This window comes from Lygodium microphyllum, chromosome 4 (assembly GCF_053477565.2).
Source record: "Lygodium microphyllum isolate KBCC chromosome 4, Lygodium_microphyllum_v1.1.10, whole genome shotgun sequence".
NCBI lineage: Eukaryota > Viridiplantae > Streptophyta > Polypodiopsida > Schizaeales > Lygodiaceae > Lygodium > Lygodium microphyllum.
In genome coordinates, this window is record NC_141138.1 from 114,178,285 (window position 1) to 114,196,432 (window position 18,148).

The 18,148-nt window shown below is 39.3% G+C and overlaps 1 protein-coding gene across 2 annotated transcripts; it reads left to right on the forward strand.

Annotated features, from left to right (window-relative positions):
* Positions 1-2,992: 2,992 nt before the first annotated feature.
* Positions 2,993-3,969, forward strand: LOC148037493 (uncharacterized). Of its 2 annotated transcripts, none has more exons than XM_087677309.1 (2): positions 2,993-3,227; positions 3,357-3,969. In XM_087677309.1, exons 1-2 carry the CDS (start codon positions 3,158-3,160, stop codon positions 3,674-3,676), a joined length of 390 nt encoding a protein of 129 aa, XP_087533435.1. In that variant the 5' UTR covers positions 2,993-3,157; the 3' UTR covers positions 3,677-3,969. The 2 variants fall into 2 exon arrangements, with proteins under 2 accessions (XP_087533435.1, XP_087533436.1); XM_087677310.1 differs by having other exon boundaries at positions 3,008-3,227; positions 3,372-3,969.
* Positions 3,970-18,148: the final 14,179 nt, after the last annotated feature.

Sequence of the window (18,148 nt, forward strand, 5' to 3'; positions counted from 1 at the left end):
GGCGCAAACACGTTGTTTGCTAAAGCTGTTTACACTAGCTGGTCATGGTCTTGATGATGGCAAATGTACACTTTATGATGCTCAATAAGGCCTCCCAAAGGCTCCAACAAAGTGACAAATGCTTCTTGACCAATGGCAATTAGGATACCGCAATGCATACCTTGTATCATAGACAATGACATTCAATGGCAGTCAGCAGCCCTTTCACTCTACAAACACAGGCACTTCATTCTTCAGGTCTTCTTCTCGCATGCACTCCATAGAGCCTAGTCATGGGTGCTCTGATACCATGTTTGAAAGTTAGAGAAGGGTTGGAGCTAACCCAGTGAGGAGTTGAGAGCTCTCACTCATATCTTCCATTATCATTAACACATAAGTGAAATGATTGTTTACAACCTAAGGTCTCAAGGACCATTCACACCAAACAACTAAGTCCTAAGCACCGACTTATTTAATGTCCGCATCATGTAGTACAGCTGGACAACTCAAGTGTCGGGTACAATCATACCAAAGACATAAAGATGAGCTTGAAGTCTAATATAGTCTTTGTCATGTCTTTTAGCTATCCACTATGGCTTGATTGCATTTTAGCCTAGTGCTATAGGGTCTATCTACTCTTTCTTGGCCAAGACCCAAGCATGCTAAGCCTTAGTTAGAAAATCACGATCCTCTAGGAATGAGGCATTCAAGAAAAAGGGTGGGGGACCATGGTTTGAGCCTTGGGGGAGCATTAGCATGAATGTCACATCTACAGTGGGATAGTGATTTGAGGAAATATAAGAACCAAGCACCTCTATCCTTCTATCCCCATAGAAGCTCACCAAATTTCCAAATTAGCATAGGCTCTATCAAGCCTTGAGGCATACCAATTTCCCCCAAGCTAGCAATTATGCCATGTGAACACTCATGGGGGCTCTAGAATGTGAGAGAAGTCTTTAAGCAATAGTGTATTTGCACATGACTTCCATCTTTCATTCTCATCCTTCATCATACATGATGAGTCATAATACCTATTCAAGTGATCCTCTATCATATTCTAGTCTTTGAGAAGGAGAGTGGAAACATAATAAATCGTCATCTTTAGATACTCCCACTAAATCACCCTGCTATTTTTGAGAAGTTAGAAGCATAAATGGAACATATGAGTATGACCTCACCTCCTACTTTGATCACAAAAGTGAGAAGAGAGCCATCTTTATCAAACCACTCAAGGCATGGTTGGAGATAGTCTCTTATGAATAACATGGTACCACCATGGCCTCTTTGGCAACCCACAAGTATAAGAACATAGCCATGAACTGTGATTTCGATAACATCATTTGATGCGATCTTAATCTCTTGTAGGGCAAGAACATCAAGATTCTTTCCCTACAGAGCATCGTAATTTATCTCCTTCCTCTTCTTAGAGCACATAACCCCTTATGTTCCAAGAAATTGCAATTATTTTCTTTGATGCTTTATCCATACTAATAGGAGATGTCTTCCACCAACTCCTTCGAGCCCTTGATAGCAAGGGATGCATGCGAGTTGCTTGAGTGATAGCTTGTTCTTTTTCTTGCTAGCTTTGCCTCCTCACTTGGCCATTGGATCCATACTTTCTTTGTGAGCCATTTGTTTGGACTTCGATGGTTCCCCATGCTCACGGGTTACCTTCTGCTTAGAGTTCGTGCCATTGGCATCCCCAGTTCCCTCCTCAAGCTTCTTTTTTCCAAGTGACTTCATAGCCAAATCCCCTTTAGGCAGCACAACTTTATTAGTAGATGTATGTTTGACTTCTTGCTAGGGTTATGAACCTTTTTGGGCTTCAACCTCCTTCATAAACCCTTCAGTTTTCATAGGGTAATCTTTTGCAAAGTGTTCAGTTTGGTAGATAACAAGCATATGAAAATGTGCCAAAATGTGCATGCGGCAACACAATATCGAACCCATTAGCATCATTGAGCACCATGTAATCTAGGGGTGCTTGCCTTTCGTCCTAGAGTATGCATGCTTTCCACCCTAGCTTGAAGGCTCCAACAATCAAGGTAGAGGTAGGAGCATATAAAACCTTGCCCATTGCAATGTCCAGTAGTGAAATCTCATCGTCAAGCCATATCGACAGCCTTCGAAAGGTGACCCACATCAAGCACTTATGCATGAGCATGTTCTCTAGTATAAATGAAGGGCTCCATGGTAGCAAGAAAACTAGATTTCCCTTGTAACCAACAACACAACCAAGGATCTAGTTGTGCTTTGCTTGAGAGCTAAGCAATGCCATGTAGAAGCCCTTGCCCACCACAAAACAATATTGAATGAGTCCAACTTTGCCTTGAAATATAACAAAAATTGCTTGAATTCTAGGTCACAATGAGGTTTGCCAAGGAAGTAAATATAAATGCTAGTAGATTGAAAATCAACATATTGTCGTTAGTGTGCTCCAAAGAAATAGTAAACTGAAGCCTAGAAACATATTTTACCAGTCACACGGATGCTTAAGCTCTATGGCATTCACTGTAGGCTTGTTGTTGCTGCTTTTTGACCTCCTTCTTTGCACCTCACATATCTCTAGGACCACCCTTAGCAATAGAAGGGTAATCGAGTTCCATTGAAAAGCCATTCTTGATCATTCTTCACTTGTGTGAAGCTTGCACAACCATCGCCTTTCACCTTTCTCTTCGCTGGTTGCTTGCATGTAGAAGGGGGGGGGGGGGGGGGGGGCCCTAAGGTGATAGAGCCTTGGTTGGTTAAATCCATTTTCTTCCTCTCTTTGATCTTCCACTTTGCTATTTTGATTGTTTATTGCATGAAGTGCCAAAATGAATCCAATATGAAATGATAATGAACACATTATATTCAAGAAGTACTAATCACGTTGAGGCCATCTACATATATCAAGTGATCATCTATATTTATTTCACTATTGCTTGCACTAATAATATCAGATTATCCTAGGAGCATTTGATTTTGGATGGGGATGAACCAAACGCAAGTGAGCTAAAGACTTGAGGTAGAGGCTGGATGATGGATGGGCAAGGGTTTGGGTGGCCCAATGGCAATAGTCCTAGGCCTAGTAGAGGATAAACTCTGAGAGAGAGAGAGAGAGAGAGAGAGAGAGAGAGAGAGAGAGGATTCTGTGTTAGGGAAGTGAAGGCTAGGCGAAGGTTGAGAGAGAGAGAGAATGGGCGAAGGTTGCTGTCATGAGGGTAGCCTGACTGGGGCGATGCAGAGTGCCGCGAGCAGTGCAGCAGGTTAGACCCTCTCTCTGTCTGTCTCTGTGTCTCTGTGTATATCTTGTGCATGCGTGCGTTTGTGCCTGCATGTGTTCGTTTTCAATGCAGTTTCCCTGTCCCTTTTAAACTGGTTCTGCATCCAATCAGAATTCCTGTGTGCAGGAGACGTGTCCGGGACCATCGAAGCCGTCGGGGCGGAGGAGCGAGAGGCAATCCGCATGGAGGAGGAGGAGAACTGGTGGAGGGTGAGGCAAGGAGACACCCTGTGGAGGCTGAGCCAGAAGCATCTCGGGGATCCTGCATTGTGGCCCTGCCTGCAGAGTGCCTGCAGGAGAGAACTCGGCTGCAGGGACCCGCGCTTCCTCCGTCCAGGCACCCGCCTCACAGACCGCTGCGTGGAGCGCGCCCGCATTCGAGCAGAGAGACAGAAAGGCCCATGGTGGTGGTTCTGGCGGTGGTTTGGATGAGTACTGAAATTATGGTGAAGGTGAATCTTAAATCTTCTCGTGCCTTCTTCTTCAGTGTTCCGAATGGAGCAGGCTTTGTGGAATTCTGATTCCTCAGACAAATTGATTGATTGTAGGGTTTGTTGTAGATCCATGAACATCCTGTTGGTCCATTCATGGATGCATGATGATGCAGGAGGTTCAATGTGTGGATATGGGCTAGGTTTTGTGGGGGATCTCCTAGAATGGCTTCACAGCATAATTGAGACATGTGGAAGGTTGTTCCATAGTCAATTAGGGGTTAATTCTCTTCATTTCTGTCAAATCAGCAGTTATTTTAGCACACACATAGGCTAAGATTTTTTCAGACTTTTGGATGAAAAACCATAGCGAAATTCATTGTGATGTGAGTGAATGACTATAAACGTGAAGGCTCCATCAAATTCCATCCATTAGTTGGTGTTACATAGCATGCATAATGGTAACTTGTTCTAAAATTCTTTGTAAGGTGTCAATGAAATATAGTTTGACCAAGTAGCAGGCCATTGCTCCTCGATAAGCTACATTTTGCGAAGTAACGGCTAAATTTCGAAGTCACATACTATATGTAGGTGTGTTGTGATGGATATGTAGAGTTTGTTTGATACACCACATGCACTTCACAACGAGTTACTTTTTATCATATGTGATCACAGTTGATTTGTAGGAGTAAGCTTTGAGATGATGGCCACTTGTAAGCATGTTAGATTTGCCATGCTACCATTTTTTATAGACTTTTGAAGATGGTATGGATATAATTTATTCCAAAATGGAAGATGAAAAAGCGAGAATGTTAGGATAAAAGTCTACAAACGTCCTATGTTAAGTGGAATTGAACACTTTAGTACTTGTTTAGGTGTTGAATACAATTGTTATGAGAAAAGTCAGATGAGGAATTGAATTTTTTAGCATTTATTGAGGTGTTTAATAGAATTGTTTTGAGAAACATCATGATGAATGGTTCTTTTAAGTCCAAAACTTCTTTAGGTTCGAGTAAGCCCTTGAGAATTGAGTTGCATTTGTGATGTCTTTGTGCAAAGATGAAGCTTTAAGAACCATGTGACTTATTTGTGTAGTAGCCATTGTTGTTATAATTCTCTCAAGCAAAGGCTAATGACATTGCTCTATTATCTTTGTTATTTCACTATCGAAGAAAAAGAACTATATGCCTATTGATTAGATTTGATTCAAGCATCCGTATACGCAATTGCATGCACATTATGTAAATCAAAGATGTCTTGTGATGCCTTGTTGAAGTTGCCATGAGGACATGTATTCTTAATACTTAGCTTTGTTATTATTAAGTCGTGCACGTGTAATGCAAGTCAATTTAGTCACATTGATTAGTTTAAGATACCCAAGTGAATAGTGGGTGACATTTGTAAAAGTAGTACAAAGTTATGCAATGTAGGTGCTTGTGGATACTCGGTCTTGTTAAAGTCAAAGTCATTAATTGGGCCATTGAATGTCTAGCGGACATGTTGTGGAACTATGTACTAATTAATAAAGTAAATGTCGTATGGGGATTAGCACATTCATTGTGATTGGGGACTAGTCAGTTGATCAAAGGGATAATTGATTAAATTTTTAAATTAATTGAAGTTAAAAACGATAATTAGAATATTGCCAAGTTGCAAAAGAGGCTACCACTTGTCAAAATTACCCATTTGTTTGGAGGTTGGTTAAGGATGATTCTAAATTGTTTGGGGATTGGCTAAGGATCATCCTAGTGCTCAAAGGTTGAGGTAGGAAGGAGCCAAGCTCATATGAGCTTTGAGAGAGGTGTCAGTTGATTGCACATTGCGACATGAGAGGGATAACAAGTTTCCTTCTTTGACTTAGTGAGAGGTGGTGATAGAAGAGGATTGCTTGGTAGTTGCATTTGAGTTTTACATCCTTTCAAAGATATTGTCGCAATTAAAGTGGCATGTATAGTAATGCAATTGCACCTCTTGGTATGCATGGGGTTCAAATGCTTTATATGGTGCTAGTTACAAGGCAAATATAGCAAATGCATCCTTTTTATAGTCACTAATTTATGATAGATTGACTTCATAAGGGCCAACAAAGGACTATGATGAAGATGGTAAAGGGGTGAAGATTGAGGCCTTTAGTGGCAAGCAAGATGGATTGAAAGCATTAATTTTCATTCCATAGTTTGATATAGCCAGCCTAGTTAGGAGGTAACTTCACTGAATCTTCTAAGATTCAAAAAGCAACCACCTTTTTGAAGGAAAATGCATTGTAGTAGCAATCTACACTTCTAATGCAAGGTAAAGCGCTATCAACATGGGTACAATTTAAGCAAATGTTTGCTTCTCATTGGTTGATAAGCACCTTTAAAGTGAATGTTATGATTGCTTTGAATAAGTTGGATACATCATATGACAAAAATTTGGAGCAATACTTTGGGATGCATTATTGCTTGTCACTTCTTATTACGTGGTTTTGCATCATAAGCAAATTGATAAGTATTGTTATGTGCTGCTTAAAGGAATGAGGAGATCTTGCATAAACACCACCGTAGCTAGCATGCCACAGCTTAGAGATGATGAATATGACCCATGCTTTGCTACGTGAAAAGGATTCAGGCTTCCAAGTTGATAATGAAAAACCATCCAAATCATTTTTTAAGGCTCAGAAAAAGAGTACATCTAAAAATAGGGCTAAGAAGAGACAAAAACAACAAGGCAAGACTTGAAAATCGGTTGCACAATGTAGAGAATTGATGGGTGCAATAAATGCTTTGTATGTGAACAGGAGGGACACATGGTAAAGGATTGTCCCAATAGGTAGCAAGTCGCAAAAGTGGAAAATCAGGAAGATCCAAAGGGGAAAAGGCCCAAAACATTGGTTGGTTTGGTACCCAATGTAGTTAGTGCGATAAGCCTAATGATTATGTCACTGAGCTTTGTAGAGCATGGGAGAAGATTACAGACCAGTTGCATTGATATTCTTTGATAATGGAGTAAGAGTCAATTTTATCTCCATAAACATGGCCAACCGTCTAGATAGCAGACATGATGAGATGGGACCAATGGGAGAAATCGATATGGCATGCATGGGTCATCATATATATATATATATAGAGTTCTATGGATATTGAAGAGTTTTTCATTGCACCACTTTGAGAGTTGTGATGTATTACTTCATATACCTTGGTGCCATCATGTGCATATAGTGATTGACTCTCGTGACAAACTCATTACTATTTAGCGTATGGGCAAGGCTCATACCTTGGATGCAAGACTAAAAGGTGAATCTATCCATGTTGTATCAGCTCTTGCTATTTCAAAAGTACTTTTAAAAAAATGTTCTTTCAATATACTTGGTTTTTACCAAGGATAAAGATAATAAAGAAATAATGTTGGAAATGTATCTAAGTTGATAATACATGTTGATTACTTTTCTTAATCACTTCCAGGGCAACTACTACTTGAAAGGTTGGAAGATCATGGGATATATTTGGTACCTTGAAGTAGCCCTCCTAATAAGCCATCATATAGGGGTGAGTGTAACCCAATAGGGGATTATGAGCCAAGTTAATGAGTTGTTGGAAAAGGGGCTAATTGAGCCCATCTCATTTCCTTACTATTCAGTAGTGCTTTTGGTCCAAAAGAAGGATGGCTCATGGCATATGTGCATTAACTACCATGCTTTGAATAAGATCACAATCAAGAATTAGTTTTCGTTTTCTAGGATCGATGGTATTATGGATAGGTTGTAGGGGTCAGCCAGTTTAGTTGTATTGATTTAAAAAGTGGGTATCATCAGATTTGTATAAGACTAGTAAATGTACCAAAGATAGCATTCAGCATATCTATTGGACTTTATGAGTTTCCTGTCATGTAGTTTGGGCTTGAGAGTACTCCTATCATGTTTAGTTGAATGATGAATAGAATCTTTAGACCACATAGAGCATTTGTGGATCCATTATTTGATGATATGATAAGGCATTCAAAGAATGAGGAGAAGCATAGAAAACACTTGGGCATTCAAAGAATGAGGAGGGGCATAGAAAACACTTGGGCATTCAAAGAATGAGGAGGAGCATAGAAAACACTTGGGTATAGTGTTTAATGAGATGCAAAAGCATCAATGCCAAGAAGAGAGTCATTTTTGCATGAAATCCACTTTCTAGGGCATATTATACTAGGTGATGGGGTACACATGGATCTTGTGAAAATCGAGGCAATATGGTCATGGCTACACTTGTGAGATGTGCATGAAGGTTGCAACTTTTTGGCATGTGTTCTTACTATTGAAAGTTTTGCTAAAATTGCTTCTCATTGCATGCTTTGCAAAAGAAGAGTGCTCCATTTAGATGGACAACAATGGAAATTTCAACATTTGAAAAGCTGAAAGAAAAAATGACTTTGGGTCTAATGCTTATATTGCTAGATCTTAGAAATTCTTTTATAGTACAGAGTGTGATACATATGGTAATAACATTGGGGCCATTTTAATGCAAGATGTTCGAGTGGTGGCCTACAAGAATTGTGTTCTCCATGGTGTAGAGAAAAATTTGTAGGTTTATGAGGAGAAATTTCTTACTATAGTTTATATTTTTTCCATATGGATACACTATCTTTTAGGGTTTAATTTCATTCTGTAGAAAAATCATCAACATTGCGTTACTTTTCGACCCAAACAAAGTTATCTAAGAATCATATAGGGAAGGGGAAGAAGCGAGCTCTTTGAGCAAGATTTTCTAGGCAACCCCTCTAATCTTGTTCCACATAGTTCACTTATTTGATCCAGTCTTTGCTAATGTTTATGATTAGCCTTGTAGTGGCTAGAGGCATAAGCACTATGTCCTTAGAGATGGAGTTTTAATGATGCATGGGTGGTTATGTGTCACAAAGCAATCGAGGCCAAAAGTGATGATAGAAAGTCACGCTTCTCCTTGTGTAGGGCATACATGCATTGATGCTATAATGAAGGCAGTGGGACATTTTTCTATTGGCTAACTTTGAGACATGATATAGATCAATTTGTATGCAAATGCATTGTTTGTAGAAGGTCCAGTACGATAGGCAAAAGATATGAGATTTATTGCAACCTTTGCCTACACCTAATAGGCCCTGGTAGGCTATGGGATTTATCTTTGATATTCATGGGACACCCACTGGGAATGATGGCACATGGACTATCATTTTCACATTTAGTAAGGCCCATTTCGTTCCACTGGGGAAGAAGATAAAGGCTGATCATATGGCAAGATTTTCTAGCATGTGTTAGGTGTCATGGCACGAGTTGGGCATTAGTGATTGAGTTTTGTGGATGATCAGTTTGTTTTGGAAGGAAATGTTTGAGAACATGGATACCACACAAAATTTCTTCGTCCTTCCATCCACAAATAGATGGTTAGTCCAAAAAGGAAAATTCCATAATTTAGATCTCTTGAAGAGCTATTTGTCAAACATAATTCACAGTGGGAGTAGTACTTGCATTTGGTAGAGTTTGTATGTAATAATATAGTGCATAGTTCCACTAATAAGGCTCCATTTAAAGTTGTGGAGGGTGGTAATAAAGTGCATAGCTCAATATTGCTTTGCTTTTGTCACCTTACATTGCAATCATGGATGGATAACTAACTCAAGATAGAGCATTTTTGCATGACTATCATGTTGTTGATGTGTGTTTTGATTGCATCTTACCTTCATAGATACTACTAATATTGACTCACAATGTCCTCTCATGAAGGGTAGTAATCATACTATTCAACAATGTATAACCCCTTGCAATTTAAGCTTTATATCTTTGTACCATACTAATCAGCCCATTTGCACAACTTGTAAGCCAAAAGTCATGTGAAATTTGAAAGATTGTAGAAACTTCAAGATCTATTGAGGATTTGAGGTGGCATAGGGCTATGTATCATTAGCTCTTTTACTTGGGCTCCTTTCAAGTTCCATTTGCACTACTAATAGTACTATGTAGAATCTTTCATCTTTTTGTGCAAAATATTTTACAAGGTCCATTTCTTCATGCAAAACCATTTACAATCTACTTTGTGTTGTGTTGCATAGTACAAACCATGTCTGTGTAGATGTACCTCTATATAAGAAATTTTGCATTGATTACAATTAATCACCATAGCTTATAAAAATGATGAATTGTGTGTTGGCTATCGAGGATGAGTTTAAAGGAGCCAACTATCCACCATGGGCATACATGATACATCATGTATTGGTCGCAAAAGGTTTATGGAACATTCTGCAATGAATTAATGTCTTGTTGTATATGGAAGTTGCAAGCGTAACAGAAATAGGTGCTGATGAGAATGATGGAGGTTCCAATTTTATTGTCGTTAATGCTAAAGCACCACTATCTACTACTAAAATAGATTCTCTCTAGTATAGTAGAGATGAGAAGGCGTACCATGAACCACCCAATTGCTCATGCAAGATAGTTAAAGAAGTTTGGGACACACTTGGATATCTACATCAGGGAAGAAATGAGGCTCATGTTGCTTACCTATGTAAGCAATTAAGATTGGGCACATGGATGAAGGTGAATCTATGGATAGTTCTTTAACATAGGTCAAAGATAATAAGAAGCAATTAATTGTCGTAGATAAGATTTTGTTAGACAATTTTCTTGTGCAAATAGTCTCAATGATCTTCTTGATTCTTGATAGAGTTCTACATCTACTTTTCATTTCATTGATGAAAGCTACTCCCAATGCTTTATCTTTTGAGGAGTTAGATTTTATTCCATTGCAAAAAGGCTAATCTTAGCAAAAGAGGTTCATCTAATAGAGATCAAGCTTTTTTGGCTAGTCAAAAAGGCAAAGTAAACACTACCCTTTCTATTAGCAAACAAAAATAGCAAAATATTGCTTAGATAAGAAGGTTGATAAGAGAATTGGAAGTGAAAGCTTTTGTAGACATTGTAAGGCAAGAGATCATAGTATTAAGGATTTTCCTTACTTGGCTCTACGAAAGAGGCTAGTATGACATTTCATCTTCATTGTCTACTTTTAAATCACTTATAAAACTTGTTCGTGAGGGATAAACCTTGAGCAAAATGTAATGTGATACCTTTTCAAAAAAAGATAGTTTAGTGAGAGCTATTCACAAACTATACCTTATATGTAATGATATTTATGGCACGATGGAAACATTGCTTTTTGGTAGTTATCTATCCTTTGTAACTTTTATTGACAACAAAGCCTTAATGGCTAGACATTCGTGAATGTGGCTGTGGGCCTTGCCATAAGGCTTAGCAATAAATCCTCAAATATTATGGGCCAATTTAGGATGTTGAGCCTTGGCTCTAGTCATCAATATTTTTGGGTCGGTTAAGGCCATGAAGACCATCTCACCCATTTCATAACTTGGTCATTTCGAGCCTCTACATCTAAATCATCAGGGCTTAACTCTATATGCATATGCCTTAGCTTGTCGACAACTGATTAAAATGAGGCCTTTATAAACTTGTTGACTGTATAATCAGCCTTTAAATTTATTTTTTAAAAAAAGGGACTATTAAGATGACCCATAACCCCTTAAAGACAACAAGATGGGTAGCAATACGACCCCAACTATTACCCATGGACGATCGATTAAAATCAGGCCTTTATAAATTCATTGACCGTGTAATTGGCCTTTAACATTGTTATTTTTTAAATAAAAAGGGGCTATTAAGATGACCCATAAGCCCTTGTAATAGACAACAGCTAGGCTATCATGAAGCCTTGAAGGTCACCAGCCGATAGATTGACTATGGCGCCCATACGGCCAAATCAACTACGTCCACGATGAATGGGCCATTTTAAAAAGGCCGAATTGATGGGATTATTGTTTTAGAAAAATTGTAATAATAATAATAATAATAATAATAATAATAATAGTAATAATAATAATGAATCGGCCTAAACATGCTGATCAGGCTACCTTGAGGCCGAATTGGTTGTTTTGATTCTCAAGGCCGGTGCGTCCGATTGTTTTGCTGTTTTGACTTTTCTTTCTTGTGGGAGCCATTTGTGGGCCAATGTACGATAGGACGGCCGTGGGCCAATGGAGGATAGTATGCCCGAAAAGGCATTAAGCCTTAGGCCTTAAGCCTTTTAGGACATTGGTTTTTCCTAAATTATAAAAGAAACATCAAACTTAAGACATCTCTAAGGCCAAATAGGGACATATCTCTTAGGCCAAATAGGCTCATTGTCCGTGTAAGCCGGTCACCTCTCCACAAGTCAAAACCTTGTCAGCTCGGATGGCCATACGACCAATACCTTACTTGGAAGGCCAAATTAAGCATTTGATAAGGCCATTTAAGCCTTATTCATTCTTCATCCACATAAGGCCGTGTGGCCACAAGAAGGGGACACAATGCTTATTGGCAACTCATTGGGTCATCATCATGAACTCTTTCTAAGTATGGTCTTAGTTTCAAGGTGACTAACCGTACCTAATACCAAGCAAGGAACCTCAATGGAGGGGGATGTGATCATAACATCTCATTTAGCTCACAAAGCACAAATCCTATGAGTAATCCCTCTCATGTGTAGTCCTTAGAAGAATATCCATATGCACTGCCCCTAGGGTTCACTGAGTGCACATAAGTGCACCTTGATCACAATCATCCTACACTAAGAAGAATTCACAACCCATAGACACACTACTTTAGAATCTTGGATATTACAACCTTGGGTTAGGTACTCTTCAAGCTGTGGAAGGAATCAAGCACATGTGAATGAATCACATGCAAGTATAGAGGTAAGTAGGCTAGCATTGACATATTAATTTGGGCACTCATACATTCATTATGTTTTGCACATAGTCACTTAGTAATCAAATCCCTTCCCCTAGGAGTGCATGCGAGAAGTGAGCTTTTTGAGCAAGCTTTTCTGGGCAACCTCCATTTCTTGTTCTACAAAGTCCACTTATTCCTGCTCTTCTCTTGTGCACATATCAAGCACCACTACTACCCCCCCCCCCCCCCCCCCCCCCCCCACCATCGTCACCTCGACCGTCGCTGTCACTACCACCTCCACCACTTCCACCACCACTGTCCCCTCCCATGTTTCTCCCCCCATGTTAATTACCTCTCTCTCTCTGTCTCTCTCTCTCTCCCATCTTCCACCAATTATTCTCTCTCTCTATCTCTCTCTCTCTCCCATCTTCCACCAATTATTCTCTCTCTATTTTCTCTCCTCCCCATCTCTCTCTCTCTCTCTCTCTCTCTCTCTCTCTCTCTCTCTCTCTTTCAATCCCATGTAGCAATCTCTCTCTCTCTCTCTCTCTCTCTCTCTCTCTCTCTTAGCAACTTCTCACTTTCGAATGCCTATACACAATCTCCTTCACTTATACATTTCTCTCTCTTTCTCCTCTTCCCTCTCGTCCTCATTTCATTGTGCTTGTAAATAAATATAATCTAATAATTTTGAAAGTACATATTCATCATGCACATCAAATATCAATTGAGTTCCATTGCTGGGGGTGGAATTGGTGATCCTTAACAAAGTCTAGGACTGAACCATGGAAGCATGCTAGCTCAATCAAGTAAGGAAGCATGTGCTCCAGAAGGACAGTGTCCATGGGGTTTCCCTCAAATGGGGGTAGGCATATAAAGGCATTGGGTGCATTCATCTGCATCTTCTCCATGCTGTCATCCACAAATAGTGTTGTTGTTGGGCTGAAGTGCGGCCAATCAATGTCATCAAAACATTTCATGAAAAGGGGCTTTGTGTAACTCCTTCTAGTAAAAGTTGTTATGGGAGTTGCTCTACACTTGCCTTGTTCATATTGAAACACAAAGGTCAGTGCTTGCTTTGATGACTTCACACATTCACTTATAGTCAATTAGAGTAGCTCACTTAAGTTGTCTTCCTTGATGGAGCTCCAGATGGAAATGTCAAACAATGTAGATATTTCCTTCAAAACCTTACAAGCCCTGGCCACAAAATTACCCAATACCTGCCCACTTCTAGGGGCTTCACCAGTAACGATCCCTTCTAGTTTGACCGCCTATGTAGAAGCGCCCCATTCATATCAAACACGATTAATTTTTGGGTTGTGGGAGATAATTGTATATTGCTTATGTGGAAGGGTGAGCACCCATGTATTGGTATGACAAAAAAGAACACTACATTACAATCAAATATTGTGCAAGTTTATGTAAACATGTTACCTTTGCTCTTAGATATCTTCTATCTTCGGCAAAGTGATACAGACATGCAATTTGTTTATTGGAATTAAGTGCTACTAATGCAAAGCCACCACATCCGGCATTGCAATTTAAAATGGTGTCCCCTACTTTTGTGTACGTTTGCAAGAACGATCTCCAAAAAGCCCTGCCACGTTGCATGCCACCTACAGTATGTGGTATTCATATAATAGATTAGGAATCTACTAAATGTCTACAAAACATCTATGCAGTAGTTTAACAACATTGGATCTCATACTGACCTTTCAGTGGGGATCCTGATGTATCTTGTACCCACTCATTCACAGAAATGTCATCTTTTGTGAACTCAAGAGGGATGATTCCATTGTAAACGATATCTGAATGCATGTATGCTAGAATATATATCACATGTGCCTACATTTAAAGCTTGAAATACTAATTTTAGTCATTGCACTCACTAAATGGAGCCAACAAGTGTGATACATAAACAACATGACCATATCATGACTTTAAAACTCTCACCTCTCTACCTCCAACATAGACATGCGTCTCGCAATGAACAACCTGTGCCATGTGTAAGGCCCAACACTTCTACCCTAACTCCATCCGTTAGTGTCTATCCTCCACAACCTACTTGACAAGCTCTACCATAGAGTGTGTTGTGGCAAGAAAAAGTAACATCTGTGTGTCCTTGAGAACATGATCAGCCAAATATATAGCATCAACTGGCTCTACCTCAGTATGGGAGTTCCATGACGAAATTTCATTTCCCAATCCATGCATGGCATTATCTTCGGGTAGATGAACCACCATGATATCGCATGTTGTGTTTGTGGTTTCTTCGTCAACCTTGACCTGGTTGACCTCCTCCAATGCCTCTACCAATCGAGAGAATGCTGCACTTGGCTAATCATTTCACAATGCATTTCTTGTCTCGAATGGATGTCACATAATAGTATGCCACTCCACCTTTGCCATCATAGCGGCATGGGAGACAACTCGGGTAAGTTACTCATGAATATATGTGTACATCACATGGATTCAAAATAATGTATTTTTAAAATACCAATTTTATATAGTTTTTACATACATAAAGGTGTAATATAAAAGGGTTATTTACAGATTGAATAGAAAAGGGTTATGATTATTCAGGAAAAATTCACAGATAAGGATATTTATAAATAGGCCTTGAAACGCACGTGATGTAGAGGATATACATATAGTAACTTCCCCGAGGGAGATACCAACTTGCAAGGGCTCTTCCATGGGGCTTTTAGTGTGGATCTCTACACATTGACTCCTTGATTAGTAACATATTCTTTTTGCTGAATGTTACAATAGTTAATATTCTTGATACATGTTTGTTTACCTGTGTGTGTGGTTGGCACATCTTGCACCATTACAGCTTCGTAGGAGATGATGTCTTGCAAGGGGACTTCCACATGACTTTCAGTATGGCCCTCTACTACACAATGATGAATTCACAATTAACAACATATTCTTCCTTCAAAATGTTATTGTAGATAGCATTCTTGAGGCACGTTAGTTCACTAGTGTCTGTGGCTGGCACATCCTTTAGTATTATAGGTTGATAATAAAAAATTGTATCCCCCTCTACAAAATTACAGAACATTCTTATTGACATTGTATTGCGAGAAAAAAAACCATGAGTCATGCTTGTTTACTGATAGCTGCCATGTCCCCTGGCACTACTAGTTCGTATTCTTGCATTCTTTCCTTCCCTACACAGGGACACACATCACTATTAACATTATATAATGATAGAATGTTTTAATGCTCTGATATCATCCAATCACGACATGTATGGAATTCAGGAATATCATTTCTTTACCTCTTTATATACAAGCCACGTCTGATGCGACCTCAAATCCAAACACTTAGTTCTTTCATCCTTTGCGTATGGTAAAAAATATTCTTATTATTACTTTGGTGATGAGCAAGAAATACGTGCCTTCACATCATGAGTTTTGTGCAAAAGCAAGCTTACCATCTTGGTTCTCTATAATACATGTGTCAATTTGATGTGATGCCTCATTGCTTCTCATTGTTGTCGTGCATCTCTCTATAGCGGTGTGTAAGGTAACACTCTCCACCACAAGATCAAGAAGAACTTGCTTTATCCTTCTATCCATGCCAATGACACATACCTCCTCAGTGCTGCCTTCCATTGTAATTTCTCTTCAATGGTATCAATCAAGGGGCCTATATGATTTGGTGGTTACGATTCATATTCAAAGAAATATTTTCACTATAAGAACACAAGAGATGTCTTGGATATAGTACTTCAAAACATCAAATCTTTTGGGTGTGGAGAAACCAAATTAATTGGTGATGAGGGCTGATCTTTGCTTGGCCTCTCTTCAAAGATATTATATGTGCACTTATTCTTATGTTTTCTTTTTTCAATAACCACATTACTAGTATCAGTTTCCAGTGAATCCATCAGAGTCTCTTTATTAGGAGATAACAAAGTGCAATATACTCCTAAAAATGTAACTCATTTTACGTGCCATGTGTCTAGATCCTTGTGTCTCTTGTGTTTGTTTTTTCCTTGAGTATTTTTGTTACAAACCCTTCTCATTGGAGGGGTATTCACCTTCTGGATAGTTGAGGAAAATAGGGCATCTTCGATATACCTCATCATCCCACTCTTGCTCTATCAATATGGTAATCCTCATACATGCATTGATCCTCCTTCAAGTTTGCCTAGTCCTCACATTCTCTCGGCAGAGTTTGTATTGTCCCCCTCTCCATCTGTCCATACATGAACCTGACTTGCAAAGTCACCATTATATTTCTAGAATGGATTGGCAAGATAGCACCGCAAACATGCTACTAAAGAAGGATATTGTGAACTACCTATATAGAAGCCTCCATGCTGCCAACTTCCTTGAGTTTTGTGGCTCTATATCTTCATTTGACTTGAAATCATGAAAGACAGTGCGAAACATTTGCTCTCTATGTTTTCTCTTTATCTCTTGGGTGTATTGGAAGAACAAATCATGTTCCACTCGAATGTTATAGTAGTCCTCCCAACTCAAAAGCAATCTCTTTCCACCATCTTGCATATATGGCCCAAAAGGTCTCTTGTCTTACCCAACTTTGAAATGGTGCATTTTCATATGCTTGAATCAAAGTTATGTCATTTAATACCAATTCCTCAGACTTATGATGCACATAATTTAGACGAACAAGAATAACCTACGTTTAGGTATGCCCATCAATGTTCAAATTTTCCTATCAGAACTCTCCATGGCCTTTAATATTCTTATGCCATCTGCCTCGTTTAGCTTTGAGGATTCCAATGTGTATACTCTCTTCTTGTTCAATACACCCCCTGTCTTGGAGCCCCACTCCAAGCATGAGACAGTTCTACATTGACAAAAACATTGTTACTTTGGACCAATATAGTTTGAGTACATATAAATGACAGGTACAAAGAGGTAGAAACTTTATTGATACCAGTTCTCTCCGAGAAGACTGGGGTCTGCAACTCTTAGCAAACATTGAGTTTTCTTGATGAGATTTTCATTGACACTATAGTATGCCTTGCCCCACTTGGTTCTAAACTCAGAGTCAGAGAGCTGTGTCTGTTTTTGTTCGATTGGTCGCACTGCCATATCATACTCGTCCTGCACTTGGTTATTAAGGACAATGTCATTGCATTAGGAAAAACATTCTTAGGTTAGCTTGAAGAACTACCTACCTTCCACATAGCATGGGCAAGTGCAATCAATGGTGCCTTGTACCATGCGGGAATGGGTGCCAGCTTTTTGTGCACTTGTGCCCATGCCTTTGGCTCATTAGTTAACTTGTCAAGAATAGTGGCATGGTCAGCCTACCCTAGCATTCTTACTTCGCAAACAAGGTCTAGATACAAGGTATGGACAACCCCCTTTAGCACACAAGGTAATGTGACCTTTAGCACACAAAGGTAATCCAAGCATATGAGAATATGGTCCATTGCATACCTGTTTGTACAAGAAATAGTTGATAAAATCTCCCCCTCTGCCACACTTGTCACTTTCACAAGGCGACAATCAACGCACACATGCTGCCTCGCGTTATTTGGAAAGGTTGTCACAAATAATCATTTATGTTAACAATGATGTAAGCAACAAACACATTACAAAATATTAAGGACCTACGGTTTAGGGCCACTCACATGTGCGTATCTCATTCATCCATGCTATGAGATGATGGTTACTATCCCAAATATAAAACATGCAATTTGACAAAAAAGGCCCAATCGGTGTCACTAATTTCTACCTCAAAGTCCTCATGCTTCCTTAGCCA